The 26967-nt window shown below is 39.8% G+C and overlaps 1 protein-coding gene across 1 annotated transcript; it reads left to right on the top strand.

The window, feature by feature from the left end:
• The first annotated feature begins 630 nt into the window (after window positions 1-630).
• On the top strand, window positions 631-21618 carry EFCAB12 (EF-hand calcium binding domain 12). The gene is made up of 10 exons (XM_070738306.1): window positions 631-1315; window positions 3062-3569; window positions 5023-5208; window positions 7986-8139; window positions 9548-9765; window positions 12360-12573; window positions 14362-14491; window positions 17534-17623; window positions 18265-18372; window positions 21176-21618. Exons 1-10 carry the CDS (start codon window positions 1209-1211, stop codon window positions 21426-21428), a joined length of 1968 nt encoding a protein of 655 aa, XP_070594407.1. The 5' UTR covers window positions 631-1208; the 3' UTR covers window positions 21429-21618.
• The last annotated feature ends 5349 nt before the right edge of the window (window positions 21619-26967 follow it).

Raw genomic sequence — 26967 nt, 5'->3', positions numbered from 1 at the left:
TAAATCCCATGCTGTATTTTGATTTTTTGGGGGGTATGATTTATCATTTCAGCGGTTTAGTTTAATGGTTTAGCTTACTTACCGTAGTTCATGATGAATCTGGTTCAGTCACTAGTAATAAGAGCCTCGGTGGTACAGTGGTTAGAGTGCAGTACTGCAAGCTGCTGATCACTGGCTGTCAGCAGGCTCAAGGTTGACTCAACCTTCCATCCTTCCAAAGTCAGTAAAATTAGGACCCAGATTGTTGGGGGCAATATACTTTACTCTATAAACTGCTTAGAAAGGGCTGTAAAGCACTGTGAAGCAGTATATAAGTATAAACGCTATTGCTAGTTCACACAATGGGTCAAATTATACAATATTGTACCCCAGTATTTTGGCTTGCAAACCATGATGTAAGACAGCATGGAAAGCTATTTCTGTCACTGGAACTTGGTTTAGTAGACAAACCTTGATTAACGCCATAGAACAGATGTCTTCAAACTTGGCAACTTTAATTCTTGTGGACTTCAACTCCCAGAATTCTCCAGCCAGCATAGCATAGCTATGTATAGTATAGCATAGCTGGCTGGAGAATTCTGGGAGTTGAAGTCCACAAGTCTTAAAGTTGCCAAGTTTGGGAACCACTGCGCCATAGACACGTTATAGCCACCCCATAAACGGCTATTCTCTCTCAAGATCCAGCTGCCTATGTCATGAATGAAAGGGGTCGTCAGCGCGTGACGCCACCTAGGATGTACTCTGTCCCTGTTGTGCTGCTATTAATTCCCCGTCCCACACTTACAAGCAAACAAACAGACAAACAAAAAGGATGGAAGGGGCGAGAGCGCCGAGGCGGGAAAAGCCGGCCCGAAATTGACACGGGCGTCCACCGCGGCTTTGCAACACAACGTTCGATCTTCTCCCGCTACGCCAATCAACTGCAAGCCAAGCCCGCCCGCCCGCCTGCTCGTTGCCTTGGTGCCCGCCAAAACTAAGTTTTGCCTTATGCTCTAATGGTGGTGAGAGAGAGAGCTTGGCGAAGCTTTTTTCTGCTGCTGTTTTTATTTTTTTAACCCCTCGACTTCAGAACTGTAGAGAACGGCGGAGCTTTTCCTGTCTTCTCCACAGCCCAGTAAAACGGCGAGTTCCCCCACCTCCACCCACCCAGGGTCAGAAGACGCCGACTGTGAAGTTTCTGCTCTAGAAGGTCGCGAATATCGGGCAAAATGGAGCAGCCTAGCTGGGTATCACAAACCATGGCAAGCCGGAGTGTCCTTTCAGGGACCAGTTACATATCGCAATCCGTTTACGACTCCCTTTGTTCAGTTCTCCGGTTGGTACAATGCAGCAGATTTATAAAAGCTTTGTAGGGGGGGGAAATGGCAACGGGGAGACGTTTCTTGTGGTTTTCTCAGGGGTGATCGCTGCGGTTATTGGCGAGGTGACTGCAGAAATCCGAACGGTCGCTAGATGGTAGCAAAGAGTTAGAATGGCTAGGGAGATTCTCAATCATTCAGGTCGTGGTTGTCTCAAATGGGCTTTTCCAAAAGGCAACTGGGCTTTTCTTTTTTATTTATTTATTAGAAAAAGTTTTATGGAATATACATTAAAGAAGACAGTACATAATCTTTAACCTCTGTTTCATACTTATTTACATTACAGTAATCTTGTACAATGTCTTAAATCGGACAAACAAATTACACAAACAACAATAGCAACAGAGAGAACATATCTGTTGTATATTTAGGCAACTGGGATTTTCATGCCCCCCCCCTTTGAAAAAGTTTTGCTTCTCATTGAAGTTCTGAAGAAGCTTCTTGGATGAGAAGTGAAATGTTTTTGAGATTAAAATCAAGAAACTCTAGTTGCCTTTTTGGAAAAGCCCCTTTGGGACAAAGAGTTAAAATGTACTGCCTCTCTTGGCATTGAATGGTAGAATGAATAGGCTTAAGGGCTAGGGAATTTCTTTAGGAAATCAGTTTAGTCTAGTGGTTAAGGCACTTAGGCTAGAAAAGTTGAGACAGTGAGTTCTAATTCTGCCTTAGGCACTTACTTTATTTATTTAGTTAGTTAGTTAGTTAGTTAGTCCAATACATAATCAAGGTTAATGAGATTAACCATGTAGAATATATATCAAGGAAAGGAAGGAAGGAAGGAAGAAAAGATAGGAGTGAAGATATAAGAATAAAATGCAATACAACCGCTGGATGATGTTTGGGCAAGTCACTCTCAGCCCAGCATTACCCACAAAGTGGTTGTTGTGGGGAAAATAGGAAGAAGATGTGTTTTGGATATGTTTAGCCACCTTGAGTTATTTGTAGAAAATTATTTGTTTCTTTGTTCGTTTATTGATTTATTTGTAATTCTTATATGCTGCCCAACTCTCGAAGAGCTCTGGGCAGCTTCCAATGAATAAAAAAACAATACATAAAAACAGTATAAAACCCCATCAACATACATGCCCTCACTCACATTCCTAGGAAATCTAGGTGGCATAAAAATAAATAAAGCACTTAATCTCCAATCCACTAGCAGTTTTTTACACAGCAGTGTCCCCCAACCAGATGCCCTCCATATGTGGGAGAATGTAATTTTCAGACCCTGCCAATCAAGATTAGAAGCATCCTGTTAGTCACAGTTCATATGCTTGGACCCATCAAGTTCAATGTAAAAGCAGGAGCTTTCAGGGACTTCTGTCCCAACTCTGCCTGGAGAGACACTTTGGATTCTACCTGGACAATTTTTAATGCCATCACTTAAGCTTTGTCCTTTCTCTTTTAGTCTTGGAGGGATGCACAGAAATATCATTTTTGCATTGTGGCTTCACTTTCACCTAAGAAATGAAAGCTCAGAGGTAGTTTTATCAAATCTCTATAATTTCTGAAAAAAATCCATATCTGTTAAAATATCTGTTGAAATCTTAGGTTGATTATGTCCCCAAAGGAAACAATATTTACAGATATTAATATTGCCAGGTATACCATTAGGTATTTTAAATTTATTGTGTTTTATTATTATTTTTAAAGAGTGGGTGTGTGGTATTCATGATTTTGACTCTACCAAAATTCCTTCTTTTCAGGGACACTGAAAGTGACTCCACTTTAACTGAAGAATCTGTAGAAGAATCTCCCTCAGATAGGATTTTAAGCCATTGCTTTAAACAGTTTAAACTCAGAAATGAATATCCCTATTATTCCCTTAAATTGAAACCAAATAGATTTGGCCCGCCTAGATCAAGACGGCGTATTTTCATTGCACCACCTATGGACAATATGGCTTCTAGTATTCACAAGCCTCACCCACCTGTCCCCAGTGAAGCAGAGAAAGTTCAGGAGTCGGGACCACCTCCAGTGGCCCAGGACAGCACCCCGACTGAGGAGAGTGACTTGCTTAAAATGGAAGCTTGGATTAAGGAGAGAAAACAACTGCGTAATCTTTTGGAGGATTCCGTAAACCTGGAGGAATGGTTGACTGCAAAGAAGCCTCTCACTCAACAAGAAGAAAGCACCCTGAGGAAATTAAAAGAAGAAAGACAAGAGAAGGAGGCTAAAATTCAAGCTGAATTGCTGGCTCTACAAAGTATTGCGGTAAGTGTAGAAGAAAATCAGCATGGTGTCATGGTGCAGAACCAATGACTTGTTCTTTCAGATGTTTCCAAACCGTATTTGCAAACTGGCCCATCCAGCAGGAAGAATGGCGTAAGTTGTTCCTCAACCACATCTGGAAGGCTCCACTTGTGGATTAGAGTTTGGGGCCTTAATGGGAGAGTGTCAATTAAAAGCCCTTGTCATCCGTGATGTTCATGAGATTGACTAACCAGCTGTACAACCAGTCCCCTTTCTCAGTCCAGCCTTTGTGTGAGAGCTGTATTGAGGATAAGGCAAGAAGAACATGGACTGTCCCAAGCTTTTTAGAGGAAGGACAGCATAAAAATATGTAGATAATTGCAATGTTTGAGGATTTCAGTCAAAATTATACCTCACGTTTCAGACAGGCTTCATACCCGCCAATAAATCTTCAGTGTTATGGGCACTAAATTTTGTATTCAGGAACTTGCTTATAGCAGTACGTGCAAAGGCATGGCTATATGAATTATTGGAGACAAACCATGTATGCAGAGAATATCTGCCCATCGCAGAATCCAGAAATGAAGCCCTGTATATCTACGCCTTTTCCAGATTTAAAGTCTTTTCTTCCTCATTTTCTGAGCCAGAAGACTTTGGAACATTTCATTCCTAGTCTTGAAAGACAATATAATGTATTTGTATAGACTTTGTGGTTATATACAGGTAGTCCTCGAGTGAATGACTATGAAGGAGCCCAGAATTTCTAAATAATCACAATCATAAGTCGAAGCATTCACAAGATCAACCTGATTTTGCACAAAAAAAAACCACCTTTTTTTTTCTTTGCAGCAGTTGTAAAATGAATGCCACAGTATTAAAACGAGTCTATTCATTCCTTTTGGCGGGTTTTTTCCCCCACCAGAAACCAGCAAAAAAAAGAGAGTAAATTGATGTTATGTGCTGAGAAACACTGCAATTGGTGCCCAAAATGCAGTTATGGAACTGTGGTGAGAGGGCTGCTGCAGCAAAACTCTGGAACTTGGTAGTAGTACCATTTGGGGAGAGCAGGCATCATAATTTAAAACGATTGCTAAGCGAAAGTCATTAAGCGAGGACGACCATATTGTAGTATATTGGAGCCCGTTTTGTTTCTGATTTCCTTTGTAGCAAAAACAAATACAATGATAACATTAGCTCTTACTCTCTTTTATTACCAAAGCCCTTGGATGGATAAATTTGACCAGTAAATGCAATCAGTGAAGCCACAAAATGAGATAAAAATAGGACATATGTCAGACCAGTTGTCTGTTTGTTTTTTGCCTTCCATAATATGTCCACCAATCTGCTTGTGTTTTGCAATTACAGCTGATGGTTGCTTGATTGACTGAAGAACTAACCAAGTCTTTGCATTTCTGCTTCATTAAAACAAAGTGAAGTATAATCCTTTTAAAATGTTTGGATGTCTCTTCCGCAGAGCGCACCGAAAATTGAACCAGTGAGAATTAAACCTCTTATTCGGGCTCCGTATCCACCATCTATTATTACGCTACAAAACCTTCTGCATAAACAAAAACTCAAGCTTGTGGATCTCTTCAAAAAAGCTGACAGGAGCAGGACAATGAAATTCAAAAGAGTGGATTTCCTTAGAATTATCCAGGAGGTAGGTGGAAAAAAATCTTTCTAGTTGTTGATTTTGGCGACTCGTAAAGACGGCTTAGACACAAGTCCCTGAATCTTTTTTAGCAAGATTTTAGAGATGGCTTGCCACTGCCTCCTTCTAGGGTTGAAAGAGAGTTACTGGCCAAGCTCACCTAGCTTGATATCAGGGATTTATTTATTTATTTATTTATTTATTTATTTATTTATTTATTTATTTATTTATTTATTTATTTATTATTTGGATTTGTATGCCGCCCCTCTCCGAAGATATCAAGACAGGAGTAGAGTTCACAGTCTCCCATTTCTAGCCTACAGTAGGGCCTTAACTACTGCATCACAGTGGCCCCACGATCACTTTAGGCTAGGGGACGGAAGGCACGCTGTTGCATTTATGCACGCCCCTTGACTTACCTCTTAGGAATCGGGAGAGTTCAACAGTGGATAGTCTAAGGGTAAAGTTTTGGGGGTTAGGTGATGATACTTCAGAGTCTGGCAGTGAGTTCCATGCATCAACTACTCAGTTACTAAAGTCATATTTCCTGCAGTCGAGTTTACAGCAGTTTACTTTAAGTTTGTATCTGTTGTGTGCTTGTGTGTTCTTGTGGTTGAAGCTGAAGTAATTGTTGACAGGAAGGACGTTGTAGCAGATGATTTTATGGGCTATGCTTAGGTCGTGTTTAAGGCGACGTAGTTCTAAGCTTTCTAAACCTAGGATTGTAAGTCTAGTTGCATAGGGTATTCTGTTGTGAGTGGAGGAGTGGAGGGCTCTTCTAGTAAAGTATCTGTGGACATTTTCTAAAGTATTTATGTTAATTTATATTGCCAAATACAACTGTAAAACCACCGATTTTCAGTTACGTGATTCTTTTTTTTTCTATTAAAAAGTTTCATAATGGGTATTGTTATTGTTCAGTTGCTAAGTCATGTCTGACTCTCCAGGACTCCATGGACTGACAGGCCTCTCCTAGAGTTTACCCTAATTCTGTTTATTGCATCAATAACACTATCTATCCATCTTATTCTCTGCCATGACCTTCTCCTTTTGCCTTTCATCTTTCCCAACACCAGGGTCTTTTCCAGTGAGTCCTTTCTTATCATTAGGTGTCCAAAATATTTGAGCTTCAGCTTCAGTATCTGTCCTCCCAAATAAACCTCAAATCAGGTTGATTATATTTATGATTGACATAATGGTTATATCAAGACTTAAAACTGGTTTTCAGAAAACTTTTCATTTTTTTAAAAAAAAAAACGTGGTTGTCAGGTGGGTTGGGCTGAGAGTGAATGACAGGCCCAAAGTCATCCAGCCAACTTTCATGCCTACGGCAAAAGAAGAATTCGCAGTCTCCTTTTTCTAGGCCAGTACCTTAACCACTGCACCAGAATTCATAGTTTATGGCTAGGATGAACAGAAGGACAGAAGCACCAGCCTGAAGATGACGAGTGGGACCTCGTCGAAACGTCGCTAGAAATCTCTGTAACTTACACAGGAAGAAAACCGAATATGCCAAGACCTTCATACCTATACCCGTGAAAATCTACAAAAACAAATAGATATATATGTTATTAAACAAATATAGAGTCATTTTCTATGATTAGAGGAGTTTATTAATTTAATTATTAACCTTGTAAAGTTTGTTCCTGAGTTGGCTCTCTGCAGTATGTTAGATTTAGAGCAAGAATAAATAGATGAGGACAATAAAGTCTGATGAAAATATTGAAATTAAAATCTTATTACCTGGGACCATAACTGTTAACAAGACTTTTGATATAACATGTTAGGTTCTTCTCATCTATGCCTGACTTACACTATATTTAAACAAATATTTACATAGCCTAATTCTTTAGAAGCATGTTATAGGAAAGTAGTTTTCATTCACATATACGTACCTGAATGAGAGTATCTGTGTGTGCAAATATAGCACAGAGGTCCTAGTAAAAAAAAAAAAAATTCCAATTTATAGCATTTTTTTAGTGAAGAGAATCACATGAGCATCACCAGTTTGCAATTTACTGATGTTCAAAGTGCACATTGCTTGTATTGCAATCATTGGACTGCATGATTTCTCATAGAAGACCTCACATTCTATTTCAATGCAAATATTGTTCATTAAATCAAGGTTTGTGTGCATAGTAATAAATTGAAAGTGGAAAGTTTGTATCGAACTATACTGAAAAGATACCGATATAAGAAATGGTTCTTTTTGAAATAGCTGTTTCCCCTTAGATTTTTATATATGTCAATAATAATAATAATAATAATTTATTAGATTTGCATGCCGCCCCTCTCCGAAGACTCGGGGTGGCTCACAACAATAATAAAAACAATGTTATAGTGAAACAAATCTAATATTAAAAAAGAAAGCATATAAAACCTTATCATATTTAAAAACCATACAACACATACATACCAAACATAAAATATAAAAGCCTGGGGGAAGGTGTCTCAACTCCCCCATGCCTGGCGATAAAGGTGGGTCTTGAGTAGTTTGCGAAAGACAAGGAGGGTGGGGGCAGTTCTAATCTCCGGGGGAGTTGATTCCAGAGGGCCAGGGCCGCCACAGAGAAGGCTCTTCCCCTGGGGCCCGCCAAACGACATTGTTTAGTCGACGGAACCCTGAGAAGGCCAACTCTCTGGGACCTTATCGGTCACTGGGATTCGTGCGGTAGCAGGCAGTTCCGGAGGTACTCTGGTCCAATGCCATGTAGGGCTTTAAAGGTCATAACCAACACGTCAAGTCCCAGACTTAACTGCAATTTTTATTCTCTGTTTGTTTCCAGACCAAGGTTCCTATCAGTAAAACTGACTTAGAAGAAATCATTGTCTTTCTCACCCTTTCAAAGAAAGGACCTATTATAACTGCTGCTGACTTAGTTGAATGTCAAAGAATATGGATGGACAGTGTAAAGGAGAGCTGGAAACAGCCAAGGCAAGGTAACAAGGAACCAAATCAATACAGATGATTGAATAGTTTTCAGTTCTTGATAACTTTGATCCTGTAGTTCTAACTTACAGATGTAGTTGACGATGGCATCATAAACAAATATCAGAGGTGTTTTTTAAGGTACTGTATTTGGAAATTCCAGATGTGTGATGGCGAACCTATGGCACGCATGCCACAAGTTGCATGTGGAACCATATTGGTGGGAATGCGAGCTCAGGTTCGGCATGCATATGCGCACCGGCCAGCTGGTTTTGGGGCCTTCTGGGCCCACTGGGAGTTGGGAAACGGCCTGTTTTAAGCCTCTGGAGGGGGGTGGAGAAGGCCCATTTTTTGCTCTCCCCAAACTCCAGAGCCTTTCTAGGAGCCTGGGGAGGGGAAAAATGGCCTTCCCTACCCCCAGAAGCCTTCCGGAGGCCAGAAATATTCTGTTTGCTGATTTCCATTTGAACTGGAAGTTCCGGTTCTTTTGCTGTCCCTTTGGGACATGGGACATTTCTGGCCTCTGGGGGGGGCCTCCGGGAGAGGGAGGCCATTTTTGCTGTCCCTGGACTCCTAGAAAGGCTCTGAAGCCCGGCGAGAGCAAAAAAAAAATGGAACTTCTGGTTCATGGCAAATGGAATGTTTCCAGCCTCTGGAGGACCTTGGGGGGGGGCTGCTATCACCCTGCCCAGGCTCCTAGAAAGGCTCAAAACCCCCCCCCCTCCTTCCCCTTCAATTGAACATGGCAAATTTTCTGCCTCCTGGAGGCCGTTTTTGCCCTCTCCAGGCTCTTAGAGAGTCTCTGAAGCCTGGGGAGAGTGAAAAACAGGTGTGCCATTGCGTACCCTTATTGGGGGTGGGGGTGTCATGCATGCATGTCCAGGAGTTGGAATTATAGGGTGGGATGCGCGCACCTCCTGGCACCCCGCACTTTTTGGCACCTGAACCCAAAAAGATCTGTTCCAGACTGTAATTCAAACATATTTGAACTATAGCAAGTTGGGTAATATATACATAACTTAAGAAAAATTGACATTCCAGTTAGTGACATAATACTATGTTGGTATCGGCTATAAATTGACTTGCAGTTTGGCAATTTAATATAAGGTATGTAAAGAAATAAGCAATAGTCATATATATTCATACAGTATGTATTAGTTATTTTGGTTATTTTAATAGATGTTTAAAACTGCAGATTAGTAATTACAGTATTGTGAATGCTTACGGTTAAAAATCAAAGTAAGACCGGACATTTTTCTAATTTCTGAGAAAGTATTTCCTGAACTAAGTAGAAGCCAGCATGATAAAACAACTCAATAATTGCTTGGGGAGACGGGGGGGATAAATGAGACAGAAATATTGATGTCTTTATAATCTATTTCTTATTTTCTTTCCTTTGTTTTAATAACAATTCTAAAGAGCCTGTGGAAAGAACTTCTATCGCTTCATCCATCAGTACAAAAGGAGATATATTTTCTTATCGTCGGAAGTCCAGTATATCTTCCCAGGGAGGTCAATCTAGGTTACACCATTTGCAAGTTCCTCCCATCAACACTGAACCAGATCGCAGGCACTTAACTTACAACCAAATGGAAATAGTTGGGAAGAGATACAAGGAAACCAGACGGCGGCTAAAGGTACTCTATTGTTGTGGCTGACTACTAGCTGGTTTCATAAAGTAAAGATGAATTATAGACAGGCAGCCATTTCATTTTATAGTAATTTGGATAAATAATTAAATGTTTCAATGAATAGCAATAGCACTTAGATTTATATACCACTTCACAGTGCTTTACAGCCCTCTCTTAAGTGGTTTACAGAGTCAGTATATTGCCCCCCAACAATCTGGGTCCTCATTTTTCCAACCTTGGAAGGATAGAAGGCTGAGTCAACTTTGAGCCAGCCAGGACCGAACTAGCAGTAGCAGAGTAGGCCTACAGTGTTCCATTTTGACCTCTGTACCACCAGGGCTCTTTGAAATGTAGAGGAAAGAAACAGCAACAGCAACAGAGAAGAGTTAAAAAGTAAAAAGCCCAATGAGGGCAGCATTCACAAAGATGTCTGCCAAAGGATTTCCCTACCAGTGTTCATTTAAATATAGGCAACAGAAGTAGCTCTATCACTCTGGAAGAGCCCGGCGTGTATAATTGCTGACTAATCTTATCATATTTCTATTAAGGGAATAGCATCTTCCCTGGATCTTGAACAGCAGTTTCCCTATTTTTAATCAGGTTAGATGATGTAATGGGTTTCCCCATTGCTGAGTTAAAGCTGGTTAAGTTGGTTAAAAACTACACACTTATAAACCTGCTCCCCCTGTTGCCCATCTGTTTACCGTCTATTGCCACTTTCCCCTGACTTGCATCCTGAATAATGGGTGATACTTATTTATTTTTATTTATTTATCATTTTTACAAATAACTTGGGGTGGCAAACATATCTAACATACCTTCTTCCTCCTCCCCTGGGATAAAGGGAAGAATACAGCTTTAACACTTGACGCCTGTTCAGTATAAAATACACAAATGGCAGGTGCAAATTATTATTATTATTTATTGGATTTGTATGCCGCCCTTCTCCAAAAACTCGGGGCAGCTCACAGAATGAAATGGAAGACCCCACGGAGTACCGACTACCCCTGAAATAAAATATTTGTTTGTAATAGTGGGTATGCCCTCTAAAGCATGGGTGTCAAACTCCATCGTATCAAGGGCCAGATCATGACGTGTTGTGATGTTTTTTGCCTTTACGGAGCCGGAGTAGACATGACCTGGGGAGCGCCAGTTTGACAGGCCTGTTGTAAGGTTTCCTTTAGCACAGGCATGGCAAATCCATGGCATGGGTGCCACAGATGGCACGCAGAGCCATATCTGCCGGCATGCAAGCCGTTGCCCTAATTAATCTGCAGTGCACATGTGCGTGCCGGTCAGCCGATTTTCGGCTTGCGCAGAGGCTCTGGGAAGGCGTTTTCAGCCTCCAGAAGACCTCTGACGGGATGGGGAAGTATTTTCGCCTTCCCCAGGCCTCAGGAATGGCTCCGAGTCCTCGGAGAGGGGTGACATACAAATCCAATTAAATCTAAAATCTAAATCTAAATCTTTGGAGCCTGGGGACGGTGAAAAATGGGCCTACCAGGCCCACCCAAAGTAAAGAAAATTGTGAACGGGGGGATCTTGAGTGCACGCACAGGGAATGGGGCAGCACGGGGCGATCACATCTGCATGTACAAGGGGGCATTGAATTATGGGGGTGGGCACTTGCATGGGCACAATAGCATGTGAGCCGCCCCGAGTCTTCGGAGAGGGGCGGCATACAAATCTAATAAATAATAATAATAATAATAATAATAGTTGTTGTTGTTGTTGTTGTTGTTATTATTATTATTATTATTATTATTATTATTATTATTATTATTATTATTATTATTATTGGCACACATGCTTTTGGCACCTGAGGAGAAAAAGGTTCGCCATCACTGTCTTAGCAGTAAGGCAGAGATTTTATAAACTGAATTTTGACTTTGACATTAAGAATTGATTGCTTAGAGCAGTTGCTGCACAGTCGTTATTATTGCTATGTGGCAAGTGTCCGCAGTTCACGTCTTGCAAAAACATTTTATTTATTTTTATTTATTTATTTATTTATTTGTCAAACAAGTATAGTATTATAGTACATATTAACATAACATAATATAAGTAGAACGTAGTAATAGAAAGGATAATAAGACAGTAGGACAGGGACATTAGGCACAAAAGTGCACTTTATGCACGCCCCTTACAGACCTCTTAGAAAAGGGGAGAGGTCGATTGTAGATAACGTAAGGTTGAAGATTTTGGGGTTGGGGGAAGCAACAACAGAGTCAGGTAGTAAGTTCCAGGCGTTGACCACTCCATTGCTGAAATCGTATTTTCTGCAGTCAAGTTTGGAGCGATTCACATTCAGTTTGTATCTATTACGTGCTCTTGTGTTGTTGTTGTTAAAGGTGAAGTGGTCACTGACAGGGAGTACATTATGATGTATGATTTTATGAACAACAGTTAAATCAATTTTTCAATCCATTTTCAATAAAGGTCTGCATAGAGAGCTAAGGGGTTTTTTTTCCCCTGCGGTAGGACAAAATAATGTTTCTGCCCTTTTCATTCATTCCTCACTATGTTACAACTTAAGCAGCATAATAAAATTTATTGTATAACACTCTTGTTTTATAAGAGGCACCATCTTATTTTTGCAGAGGAAGACAAGTCCATTAGACTTTGCGGATCAGTGCAGACTGGTGAGATCTGGAGACCCAGCTGTTGATGGCCACTGCATGCCAAGCACCCTAGAGGGTGAAATGGGAGAATTAGTGGACCAGCATCGACTGGCATGCTACTATGTCTACTGTCAGTGTGTCAAGATTTGCAAAAAATATGGAATTCCAATTTCAGAAAGAGCGCTAAAAAGAGGTATGGAAAAAAACCCCACAACCACATGGAATTGGAGGGAGTGCCTTATATCAATCAGCCCAACCCAAATTCAACTTTGTGTTATAGATTCAGGATGGAAACCACAAGCAGACAAAATTGCTACGTGGAAGGCTATTTTTGTATTTCTAAGTGTGGGGAAATGAGTTTTAGTAGTGTTGTGATAGTGCTTATAAATCAAGTCCTGTTGAATTTCATGGCGTTTCTAAACAAGGATGCTAAGGATTGTGTTGAATAGCTCAGTGCAGGGATGAATTCAAATAAAAATATTTTTTTTAACCCTTACGATTTCAAATGCAGGTTCCAGAATATGGGCAGGGCCTACTAGTCTAATAGCTGAGAAAAACTGAAATGTTGTTCCCCTATAAAGTTGCATAACTATTGTCCATCTAAACAAAGGGAAAGGCTTATTAATTCAAAGGACACTGATAGGAAAATAGTATAGCGCATGTTGGGCTACGTCAGATATTTTCTGCATTTCTTTAGATTTCTATAGCTCCACCTTCGCCTGTGTATAACACTATATCAGGGCTTGTTTTATGATCTTGTCCCAATTCTAAGTTAAAGTTGCCATCTTAGTCTTGTTTCTTTATTGAGGTCCAGAATATTTTTTCCTTGTTTTCCTCCTCTAAAATCTAGGTGCGTCTTATACTACAAATATGGTATATAGACATTGCTCTATCATTTTTAAAGAATCTCCCTGCCATAAAACGTGCTACTTGATAAAATTATGGATGAAGTTTGCAATTAATGCTCTCTATAAAGTTTAGAATGACCCTTTGATCTGCACAGGTGATTTTCCTGGGCCATTGTGAATCCAGCTGCTGGTCTGTTGTCCAGAAACAATAATTGCTGCTGTTAGAAAACAACTGAGTAACTTAAAATTCTAATGTAGCTATAACAAATTGCACCAGGGGAATGAAGTTTAATCTCACTTCTTTTTTTATAGCAATTTTATTAAACATTACAATTAAAAAATAAAACTAATGCAAATTAAAAAGAAAAAAGGAAGCCTCCGCTTCATATAAACAATTTTAGCAACTTATCTCCTCTTAAAAAGCAACAAATGGTGTCTTCTACCCATTTCCCATCTCTTCTTTATAAACAAATCATTAAAGCCTCATCATTTCAGTCCTGGGGGCAACAAGAGTACATTACGGATTAACAGAGAAAACAACTCATTTATTTTAACCTTGATTAATAAACTAATATTATATTCCTTCCTTTAATTGCTAACAATCTCAATCTTTAGTCACTTCAAATAATGACCTAAAACTTGGTTTCTTTTCTTTTTCTTTCTCCCTTCTCAAAACATCCATCAAAGTTTTAATAAGTCTCTTTTGTAAATTCAATAAGGGAAAATTATTCAGATGCACATTCCACAGCTTATCCCACATGAGCTGACATTGTGTCCCTGTGGGTAAGGAGCCTTTGAAATGACAGCTCATGTCTTCTTACATTGTATCCTCTATGAGGATACACAGACTCATAACTCCACCCCTAATAGAATACTGGGGAATTCTGATCTCTTTTACAAATAGGTGTTATTATTGGATCAGTATGATACCTTGAATGTAGCTAAATTCTGCTACATTTTCTGTAAAATTAGGCAGACTTTGGCCATCCATCGATGGTTGTGTTTTATTTTAATGTTTTAATTTTTAATTCTGCTCTGAGACTCCTAAAAGATTGAGGTCCGCAACTGCTAGTCTGTGTAGTATGTTACATTTGTTGTTTTTAAAATAAAACAAAAACCATTGTGTACCATAGGTCTGCTGTACCCAGGGGACAGGCTCCTGAGACTTGGAAAGGACATCCGAAAGTTGAGGCAGCCAGGAGGATACTATAACAATTCTATCTACCTGGGGGAACCTGTAAGCTCTTCGAAGGTTGCGGAAAGGTTTGTTAAATTCAGTGTTTCTCAATTATTTTCTGTTTTGCCTCCCCTCCCCCCGGAAAAAGTAAATATTTTGCACACGCGCTCCCAACTCTTCGCTGGGACGATTGATTATTATTATTATTATTATTATTATTATTATTACTATTATTATTATTAATTGGATTTGTATGCCGCCCCTCCCCGTAGACTCGCGGTTAACAACAATGATAAAAACAGCATGTAACAATCCAATACTAAAACAACTAAAAAACCCTTATTATAAAACCAAACATACACGCAAACATACCATGCATAAATTGTAAAGGCCTAGGGGGAAGGAATATCTCAGTTTCCCCATGCCTGATGGCAGAGGTGGGTTTTAAGAAGCTTAGGAAAGGTGAGGAGGGTGGGGGCAGTTCTAATCTCTGGGGGGAGCTGGTTCCAGAGGGCCGGGGCCGCCACAGAGAAGGCTCTTCCCCTGGGTCCCACCAAATGACACTGTTTAGTTGACGGGACTCGGAGAAGGCCCACTCTGTGGGACCTAACTGGCCGCTGGGATTCGTGCAGCAGAAGGCGGTTCCGGAGATAATGTGGTCTGTTTGCAATATTCGACACATTTTCGCTGAAAAAAACTTTTACTGAGAATATTCTACACTGGCATAAATTAGCAGGACACAATGCTGGAAGCATGATGGTGTTTGCTTTTACTTAGCTGCAGACTTACTCTGTAACAGTAAACCCCAAAAGCATTTTATTCTCTAGCTTTTCCTCTTTGTGTTAGTGCTTTTAGTGCTCCAAATTTTTATGTATTTAAGTTTCATGTGAACCAAACGTTTCTGAAGATAGCTCCTCCAAAGCTTTGAGCAGGCTTCCTAGAAGCTTTGGATATGATCCTCAGAAAGCAGAATTTGTCATAAAATGATAACTTCTATAAGACAGAAGAAAAAACACTTTTAAAAAAACCAAATGCAGCCCTCGGGCCAAATTTTAAAAAGATATGCACTATCATTGGCAGTTTTAATTAAAACTCCCAGTAGTTTTCCCCAATTTTGACAGTGGTAGAAGATGTTGGGGATTATAGTCCTGCGATATCTTGAGGACTTCAGCTACCTCACCTGTGTAAAACAATTGCTGCTCTTTTCTGACACTGCAATTAATAAAAACTGAAGGGATGCTCTGTCTGCTGAACTGTAGACAATTCATAGCAAACATATTCATGCCATGAAAAATCCACTATAAATACTTCGCGGGTTTTTCCCCTATACTGTACCACGTTTTTTTCCACCCGATGACGTCATATGTCATCGCCAAACTTTGTCTGCCTTTAATAAATATTTTTTAAAATAAACTTTAATAAATAAACATGGTGAGTAATAATCTAAATGGCTGCTAAGGGAATGGAAAATTGCAATTTAGGGGTTTAAAGGGTTATGGGAAGGCTTGTGATACTGTTAATAGCCAAAAATAGTGTATTTACTTCCGCATCTCTACTTCACGGAAATTCAACTTTCGCGGGCGGTCCCGGAACGCATCCCCCGCGAAAAGCGAGGGAACACTGTACCGTTTTAACTCAAGAGCAATATATCTATTTATATATTATAAAGTGATTTCAATTTATTCTTTATAGCTTGTTCTTGAATTCTACTGTCCAGGTATCCTCTTACCTTGTCCCATCGTCCCATCAGTTCCCGCAGATCAGTTTCATTGGCCGAATTCATCCCCTTATCCATAATCTCAAATTGAATATGATCCACCATGTACCGATACCAATTTTGTATTGTCCATTTTGTCGCATCCTTCCAGCCTAGCACTATTACCGCCTGAGCGCTTCCTATCACTGCTTCTTTTATTTCTCTAATTTCTCCCATCTCGTCCTTTGTAATTGTCCATTGTATGTTTAACATCCTATTAGTGTCCTCTTGCATTTTTTCCCAAAGGTTCTATATTACCGGGTATTCCCAAAACATATGTATAAACACTCCCTTATCTTGACACCCATGCCAACAAGTATTTTTAACATTCTACTGAAAGTGTGCAAGTTGAGCGGGTGTGTGATCCACTTATGCAGTATTTTCCTGACCCGTGTATTCTTAATTTTCCTTATATTCTCCACTATATTCTTCATCTCTTGCACATCTACTTGTAATTCACTTTGCCACCATTTAGTCAGTCCTTGGATCACACACAAAGAGGTGGGAATGTCGGTGCATCTTATACACGCAATACAGCCATTTTTGGTCTCCCAAAGACCCGCCCTCGTGTCCCATTTTATCGCAAAAACGGGGTGCACAGAGGGCTTGGGAGGCCTGCAGAGTGCTCCTGGGGGCTTGGAAGAGGCAAACATGCCCCCATTTTTGCAAAAAATTGGATCATTTTTTTCAAAAATCAGGGTTTGGGAGGCTTGCACAGTGCTCCTGGGGGATGGGGCAGACAAAAACCTTTTTTTTTTCTTCCTTATCTCTTTGAAATATTGTTACATCTTATACACAAAAAATACAGTAGACTTCACTGCTGATGCAGAGCGTTCACCTTTACAGGTTTTGTCCTTGCATCTGGTGATACATTTTCATAACACGGACTTTTCTGTACAGTTGGGGGAGTTTTTTGGGAGTGGGGCTGTATGTATTTCTTTTTTTTTCTTACCTGATCTACTTTAGTATAAATGATAAAGACACATGAATAAGTGATCCCCATTCCCAGTTTTCCTGAATATATGATAACACTTTCTTTCCTATTAATATCTAAAAACTTCTAAACGTCAGTGGAGAGTCTCAGTCATCCATGATTTGGTTGTCCTAAAGGTGCTTTTTCGAGAGGCAAGTGGACTTCCTTGTTTTTGTTTGAAGACGTTTCGCTTCTCATCCAGGAAGCTTGTTCAGCTCTTTGGATTCTTGGATGAGAAGCGCAACGTCTTCAAAGAAAAACAAGAAAGTCCACTTGCCTCTTGACAAAGCACCCTTGGGATTAAAAAAAATGTGAGTTATATGCTAACACATCTAAAAAACATGGGGGAGGACCGGTCTAATCCTAATCTCCTAATTTATGTTCACTTTCTTCTTCTAGAAAGCCAAAACCAATTTCTAAGAAACCAGTCAAAAGGCAGGCTTTGGCCCACCGCTATATGTCATTTAGGGAATTTAAGAAACTGATGTGGTACGTATTCAGTAGAATGGAGTTATTATCTTAAAAAACTCTTGGAATAATGGAGCTTCAGTATCCAGAAGCACTGACATTTCCGTTCCATTCAGGTAGGCTGTTCACTTAATGTCCATTTTGAAATTACAAGAAATCTCCCCTACAAATATCAGCAACTTATTTTGGGAGTTAAAATGGCTCCATATACAATCACACAATCACATTTTGGGCACCCAGCAACTGATTCATTACGACTGGATCAAGGGTGAGATGCGTCTGATAGTAACCAATGCTTTGGTTTGCTGAACCGGTAGTAAAAAATGCTTTTAAAAAGTTTTTTTTTTAAAGTTCCAAGGATGGGGAAAGGGCCATAGCTGATTTTCACAGCTATGAACATTTTTTAAAAAAAGCTGTTTTATTACTTATTTGTCCAAAATGTGACTCTGTGAGGTCCCTGCTTGTTCTAGAGACCATTTTGTATGAAGTCCACCTGCTTCTGCATTGTGTAGGAGTCAGTTGTGTAGCTTTTGTGTTCTTTCTGTGTGAAGTGTGTGTACACTGGCATTCATTTCCCCTTTTCTTTTTTTGCCATCCAGTTGCCCAGCTTTTTTTTAAACAATACTGATGGATTCTAAATTGAAATTCTTTATGCTTTGCAGTAAACACTCCAAAAAAATATACCCTCCATCGGATATTTGGAGTGAGAGTTTGTTTGATGAGAATTTGCCTGAGAGTCCAGAAGAGTTTGTACAAAAGTACATGGAAAGGTATGACATTACATTTCTTTTGTTGAACTCGGCATTAAAGATCTGCATCTCTCTAGAAGTGGCCATAGGGATTGTTAGGAATTCTTGATTCTCCTTGTTCACATGATAATTCGCTTTCTTCCTGCTCTTCATAACTTTTTAAAATTCTTTCCTCCTCTCACTTCCAGTTTCTCTTTCTAAGCTTCTTTCTTTCAACACCCTTCTGTTTTCAAATAATATTTGAAAAAAAAGATTATGGGCTTGAGGACTTCAGCGTTATGTTTTCTTTTTTAATATCACATAGTGGGCAATGCTAAAAGTCAATAATGACATATATAATGTGTTCTGTCTGGGTCCCTCCAGAAGCCAACACCAACCCAAAAAGAGAAGCCAGACACACTGGTAAAAAGCCAAGGCAGTTTATATAATTCAAAGCAAACACAGGTAACAGAAACTGTTCTTACAGACAGGAACACACTGGAACTTCACAGAGGTTTCACGAAGGCCATGAAATAAGACAGGATTCTTGCTGTCAAAAACAATGCTGGAGATAACACACCTACGCTTCCCCCAAGTCTTCCAGACTTCTACTCCACAAGCCAAGATCAGAGACGCCGAGAAGCGAAGCAGGGTCACAGAACTTCCAGTTGATAATGCTCCACATGGCTGCAAGGGCGGGCCTGCCTTTTAAACCCTGCTGTGGAGAACCACACCCAAACCCAGCTGTTGCCAATTCAGTGATGCAAATACCTTTCTAATTGGTCCCGTCTCTGAGCTGCATGTCGCTGTCTCATGTCAATTATAGCCTGTGCTTCCTCATCCAATGAGTCCAGGCTACTGGCTGGGGAGAGGCCCCCCCACCCCGGGGCTCTCAGGCTGCTCTCCCTCATCCTCTTCCTGACTTTCCTCTCCCCCGTCTGCCTGTTCCTCCCCCTCCTGTTCACTGTCCTCCCCCTCCAGGCATGGATCCAGCAGAGATGCAGCCGGTCCCTGAGGAGCCTCAGGCTGAATCACAACATAATGACTGTTTGCACACCCTGAAATCCTTTGATAGTTGTAGCGGGAATCCCAGACTTATTTTCTCCCTCCCTGAGTTGTGCCATTTAGGGTAGATTTTAAGGGGCAGAATAGCTGACTTAAGTGCCAAAGGGCACTTATAGTTCCAATTCAAAACAATGAACATCTGAAAATGCCAATTTCCCCTCCCATTTAAAGTAAGTTGTTTTGCCCCAAACCACCCCAAATACACAGAAAAGGCCTCATTCCATGTTTGATAAATTTATCTCCTTTGTCTAATAACACAGGGAAGAACCACCCCCAAATGTAACACACACACACCCAAAAAATTATCAATTTGTGAACAATCCAAAAAAAATCCCAGGTGGGTCATCTTGGTTTAGGGATTCCCCCCTTTGTGTGAGCATTGGGGTGGCTGTGCTATTGCATAAAGGCAACCCAAATCCCCCAATACCAAAATCTTCAACCTTACATTATCTACAATAGACCTCTCCCCTTTTCTAAGAGGTCTGTAAGGGGCGTGCATAAGTGCACTTTTGTGCCTTCCGTTCCTGTCCTAATGTCTTTTTATCTTTTCTATCTCTACTTTATACTTATATTATGTTAAACATACTACAATATAATACTATATTTGTGTGACAAATAAATAAATAAATAAAATAATATCTTCATAAGCATGAACAAACTTGTTCATCTTTAACACTGTATCTGTAAATCAGCTCCAGAGAAGTCAGATTCAACTCACTTTTCAATGTATTTTAATGACATACAGACAGTAATGAAATCTGATGTATTTAACCTACATTTTATCAACCTAGATGTTTTTGAAATCCCAGAATTTTCAGCAATGGTCACACAAGCAGGAGAATTCTGGAAAATGATGCTTGTACAACTCTAGATAGTGCCGAGATCTGGGGAAACTTACTTAAATCTAATTATTAAGAATCACGCACATAAAAAATAATTTTAAAATATTCAAGTGCAGCACCCAAATAGAAGTACGATGGTAAAAGCAAATGTAAATCTGTTTATTAGAAGTTGAGTCCTTGTCATTCCATACATGCAAAGAATTGCCTACTATTACAGTTTATAAAAGGAAAACATTTTCGTTAGTTTTATTAGTTTATATATTAAAATTAAAATGTAGCTGGCTTTAAAATATACTTTTTTTTTAGTCTGTTTCAAGTAGTTTCTGCTTTAGCAAATCAAATTTCTTAGGACACATAATAAATGCAGATGCAAGTGAGTTACAGCAGGAGGCAGTGCTGCAGATCAGCTGAGCCCAAGCTTTTTAGTTTGCATCTAGGATTTAAGTTACAGTACAGTACTTTATTTTTATTTTGACTTAGGACTCATTCTTATTAAGGTGACAACAGTAAAATGTCAGTTCCCCTTTATTTTTTTTATGTGTGCATGCACAGGAATTTCACATTAATTGCATTGAAACAGCATATTAAATCTAAACCCCTACTTGCACTGCATGGTGGCATTCCAACAAATTTGGAATCAAAGGAGCCACAGCACAGCTTTCGTTCAAACCCTAATTTTATTTTATTTTTTTGCAAAATGACAAATAGAAACATAGAAATATAGAAGACTGACAGCAGAAAAAGGCCTCATGATCCATCTAGTCTGCCCTTATACTATTTTTTGTATTTTATCTTAGGATGGATCTATGTTTATCCCAGGCATGTTTAAATTCAGTTACTATGGATTTACCAACCACGTCTTACCAAATCTTCATTTCATTAAATCTCCACCTTATTTTTTCTGTATATTGTTTCCTGATCATATTATTTGCTTGCAGAGAACTGAGGAGAATGTTTCGCTTCCTGAATCCCTTGACCAACCCTAATGATTTCTGGCCGGGGCATCTTCTGGACAAGCTGTATCAACCTGAATCAAGAAAGAACAGAAGTGAAGTTCTGTTCAGTCGTGTTTCTGAGACGTGCCCAGTCATTCCTGAAATTAACATTCCACGCCACAACTGGCCGGTCAACAAGAAGGGATACATGATCTTAGGGGATCCAGAATCTTGCAAACGTATCTATTACAGTTGATGGCATTTTTTAAGAACTTAACCAAGAAATCTGCTCCAGTGGACTAATAGAGGATCATAGTCCATTATACTACAATATGACAAAATTATGGACTGGTGAAAGGAGCTTTCAATTAAAAAAAAAAGTATGTACATTAAGCATGTTGCATGAATGACCATGCTACAGATTGTCAATGAAAGATTCAAACACCTGGGGTTTTTGGAAAACATTTTTGCTTCTATTCCCTCTTTAAAAACAGAGAGAGGTACACAAAATGGGATATACAGTAAACACATTTTTCAATGGGTAGGAAATTGGTTCTAAAATGGGAGTATGGTTCCCATTAGCTTTGACAGTCAAACAGACTCTTCTAGTTTGGTTGCACATTCCTCACTATTATTGCAGGAGATGTATAAACACTGTTGTTATAATAATGGTACTACTGAGAAGGTGTGGAAGAAGGATTTTTTTGTTAGCAAAAATCTCCCAATTTTGTGTCCTGGCATCTTCAGCAAAAGGACTGTGATGGACTCTGCTAAGCATTCTGTTTTCAGTGTGACCAACAAATTACATCTGGAACGTCCCTAAGCTGCCCTAGTCTCTCCCTTCACAAGGTGAAAATTGCCTTGTTTATAATTTCCCTACACTGAATATTGTTTTATCAACCTATGTCCTCCCTTTATTTATTTTTTCCTAAAATGGATACCTCCAGCCATTACCTTTCCTGTTGGAGATGGAAGATGGTCATTCTTTGTCTCATCCTATAGCAGGGATGCTGAACCTATGGCACGGATGCCACAAGTGGCACACAAAGCCATTTCTGCTGTCACGCGAGCCGTTGCTGTAGCTCAGCTCCAACGTACACGTGCGTGCCAGCCAGTTGATTTTTGGCTCACACAGTGGCTCTGGGAGGGTGTTTTTGGCTTCCAGAGGGCCTCTGGGGGGATGGGGGAGGGCATTTTTACCCTCTTCCAGATCCAGGGAAGCCTTTGGAGTCTGGGTTGGGCAAAACACGAGCCTACTGGGCCCACCAGAAATTGGGAAACAGGCAGTTTCCACCCTCCAGAGGGTCTCTGGGAAGATGGGGGAAGCTGTTTTCCCCCTTTTCAGGCATTGAATTGTAGGTGTGGGCACTTGCGCATGCGCGATAGTATACATGCTCTTTCGGCACCCGAGGAAAAAAAAGGTTTGCCCTCACTGTCCTATAGCAGTAATGGCAAACCTATGGCACGGGTGCCACAGGTGGCACATGGAGTCATATCTGCTGGCACATGAGCCGTTGCCCTAGCTCAGCTCCAATGTGCATGTGTGTGCCAGCCAGCTGATTTTTTGGCTCACAGAGGCTCTGGGAGTGCATTTTTGGCTTCCAGAGAGCCTCCGGGGGGATGGGGAAGGGCATTTGGAGCCTGGGGAGGATGAAACGCGAGCCTACTGGGCCCACCAGAAGTTGGGAAACGGGCCATTTCCAGCCTCCAGCTGTTTTCGCCCTCCTCAGGCATTGAATTATGGGTGTGGGCAATTACACATGCACGATAGCGCACGCAGATGCTCTTTTGGCACCCGAGGGGAAAAAAAATTGCCATCACTGTCCTATAGTATCTACATACAATATACTGCACTGTAGAAATGGAAATCCTATACCGGGCTTTCTTGATCCAAATGGCTAACAAGTTTTTGCATATTGCTATACACAAAATTTAAGGTATAACTCTGTACTCCTCAAATAGGATAAAGATCAGTCTTGCATTGCTAGAATCATTCAGATATAAGATCACGATCTAACTTTAGAAGTCCAACATTTCATTAAGGAGATCAGTTGTGTTTCCTGTATTGATATTCATGGTGAGCCCATGATTTCATTATCATGAAATCAAACAAATTCAATCAAATCTTACAGGTGGCTGCACACAATTTTACCTACTGATTAAAGGCTATCATTTGGAGGATTACAAAATTCCATTTAGGAAGTGTCTCATATTTGAGCCCTTATACTAGGAAACCACTAGCAAGGCTTTATTACTTCTATGGCCCCATTCTTGCTGGATACGAAAACTTCAATAACCCTGGCTTGACTTTTGCAGCCAAACAGGTTGAGTGAGCTGTCAAAGGGGGGACATGATCGAAACATTTAAATATGTTAAAGGGTTAAATAAGGTCCAGGAGGGAAGTGTTTTTAAAAGGAAAGTGAACACAAGAACAAGGGGACACAATCTGAAGTTAGTTGGGGGAAAGATCAAAGGCAACATGAGAAAATATTATTTTACTGAAAGAGTAGATCCTTGGAACAAACTTCCAGCAGACGTTGTAGATAAATCCACAGTAACTGAATTTAAACATGCCTGGGATAAACATATATCCATCCTAAGATAAAATACAGAAAATAGTATAAGGGCAGACTAGATGGACCAGGAGGTCTTTTTCTGCCGTCAGACTTCTATGTTTCTATGTTTCTAAATAAAGCAGGATAAACAGCTCAAAATCCAGCAACCTGCTTTTGACAATTGCTGTAAGTGCTAAAATTAATTTCAAAAGGGAAATTCATTTTGTAAAATGGAAAAACTAGCTAAGGAGATGGGAACAGCAGTAGTTCCTAGGCCAAAGAGAACCACTGCATAAATACCCAATTTCAAAGCTGCCAGGAATCTGTTAATAAAGAACAGAAGGACAAAACATTTGGGAATATAGAATAGTTAATTTTGCATTGCAGAGAGCTAGCAACTCTTATGTGTGTAACTTCAGTCTTGTCTTCAATAAATATCCTATTGTTATCTAAGTTGGGACATGATGTGAATCTCCTGTCAAGCCATGCTGAGAATGTTGGGTTAAGATTAAACTGGGAACTTATTAAAATGCTGCTAAACCTAGCAGTCAACCTGCACAGCTCCCTTAGCCACTGATGACTTGTCCAGCAGATTGCTTGAAGCTGCTATGTGATAATCCCCTAATTTGGGAAGGAAGGAATGATCAGAAGGGTGAGACTGACATTTCTGTAAGAAGATACTGTTCAATGATTGCAAAATCTCCTCATAGGGATTTTGAAACCAAACATAAATTTATGGAGCAATTAGAACATTAACATCTAGACTATGATAGTATACTAATTTGATCTGAAGTTGTCAGTGGAGGCATAAAAGAGCAGAATAGAATTTGAAAAAGAGCAGAACTATAAAGTGTGGCTAATATTAGTGGCCACCATGGTTTTTTTTTTACCACATCAGAAAATACATAAACATCCTTTGAACAGATGAATTGAATCTGCTGCTTTCAAGGATTTCAGTTATTTAATTCTATTGGATCTTCATAAATTAGTTTGCAGGTCAAATCCATGAATCATGATGGATTGGTCAATAGTTCAAACTATACTTGCATACTATGGAGCCATGTGTAAAGTTGAGCTATATTACCACAGCTATGAATTCTACATTTTATTATTCAGATTTTGGATATGCAACTAGCATAGGAAATGCTATCTTCATTTATTTTATATAGCACGCTGAGCCCTAATTTGCTTAACTGGATCATTAAATAAACTACAACTGGCTGCAGTTTGTTTAATGAACCAATTGGGCTTCTACAATATTCTAGACACAGACCATACATCATACTTTAAAAAACACAATTATTAGATTAATATACTAAGCCAAAATGCATTATTTTTTGCAGTGTGTGAACCCAATTGTCAACTGCTCCTTAGGGGTGTGGTTTGTAAATGGTGCCTTTCTGTTTAATAGCTATTGAATAAATATCCACAAACAAAATGCTTTTTTTACTCTCCCTCCCTTGAATAAAGCCCAGCTTCTGCTAGGTGTATGGATACATTCCTGTAGCTTTTTTGGAGACAATACAAAAGTCTTGGCATTCTATGAGATTTTTCTTTTCAACTTTCCAATGGAGATATTGGGTTTCCTGGTGATAATTCATTCAATAATTAAGCAGGTCCGATAATGCTTATCTTCTTCCAGATCAAATAGGATTACTGGATATTGCCACTGTGATATTCACAAGACAATCATTAAATCAGGTTCTTATATTAGAATCTTTTTCAGAAAGGATTATTTTATATCACACAGCAAGAGTGAACTTCAGTTACATGTAATTTAGACTGTGTATATTTGACAGGAATTTTTACGTCCCTTGTCATAACGGTTCATGTAAGTAGCACAACCAACCCAAGTGTCCACCCAAATGAAGATTTGGGGCTTTCATACTGAAATGTACCTGGCAAAATCTCCCAATTCTTCAACCTGGTGCACAACTACAGTTAGAGAGTTATTTTAGAGAAGGCCCACCTCTATAGTTCTATAGTTTTTTCCTCTTTCCATTAGAAATTAGAGATGCCCTTTGAAAAGTGGGAAAGCAGAATTAAGAATTTTAATCAGTAAAGGGCGAGTACAAGTGCTCTCCTATACAGTATCTCTTATTCCTTTCTTCTATTCCTATATCTCTTCTTCTATTCTTTCATTGATATGTTTTATTACTATATCTTTTCTATTCTTTCATTGATATGTTTTATTACTATATCTTTTCTATTCTTTCATAGATATATTTTACTATGAGTATCTCCTCTATAACCTTCATCATGTATTTTACTATGTGTGTATGTGTGTGTGTGTATATACAGTATACACACACACACACACACACACTAAAACTCTCATTGTGTATTGGACAAAATAAATAAATTTTAAAAAATAGAATTCTTTATTGGCCAAGTGTGACTGGACACACAAGGAATTTGTCTTGGTGCATATCCTCTAAGTGTACATAAAAGAAAAGATACATTTGTCAAGAATCATGAGGTACAACATTTAATGAATGTCGTAGAGTACAAATAAGCAATCAGGAAACTATTAATAATTTATTCTATGAACATTCCAATAATCTCTTAGAAGGTCGGAAACTTCAGATCGTGCAGAATGCAGCTGCGAGAGCAATTATAGGCTTCTCCAAGTATGCCCATATCACTCCAACACTCCGCAGTCTGCATTGGCTGCCGATCAGTTTCCGGTCACAATTCAAAGTGTTGGTTATGACCTATAAAGCCCTTCATGGCACCGGACCAGAATATCTTCGGGACCGCCTCCTGCCGCACGAATCCCAGCGACCGGTTAGGTCCCACAGAGTTGGCCTTCTCCGGGTCCCGTCGACTAAACAATGTCGTCTGGCGGGACCCAGGGGAAGAGCCTTCTCTGTGGGGGCCCCGACCCTCTGGAACCAGCTCCCCCCTGAGATTAGGATTGCCCCCACCCTCCCTGCCTTTCGTAAACTCCTTAAGACCCACCTTTGCCGTCAGGCATGGGGGAACTAAAACACCTCCCCCTTGCCCATGTTGTTTTGTTGATTGATTGACTGTGTGCCTGTTTTTTATATATACTGTTTTTTATGAGATTATTAATTTAAATTGGAACTGGATGGGTGGGCATTGGATTTGGTATTGTGTACTGTACTGTTTTTTATTATTGTTGTGAGCCGCCCCGAGTTTGCGGAGAGGGGCGGCATATAAATCCAATAAACCTAACCTAACCTAACCCATATATCCATCCACCTCATCTGCCACTTT

The sequence above is a fragment of the Erythrolamprus reginae genome, chromosome 2 (genome assembly GCF_031021105.1).
Source record: "Erythrolamprus reginae isolate rEryReg1 chromosome 2, rEryReg1.hap1, whole genome shotgun sequence".
Lineage (NCBI taxonomy): Eukaryota > Metazoa > Chordata > Lepidosauria > Squamata > Dipsadidae > Erythrolamprus > Erythrolamprus reginae.
This window is presented reverse-complemented; position numbering and strand designations above follow the sequence as displayed.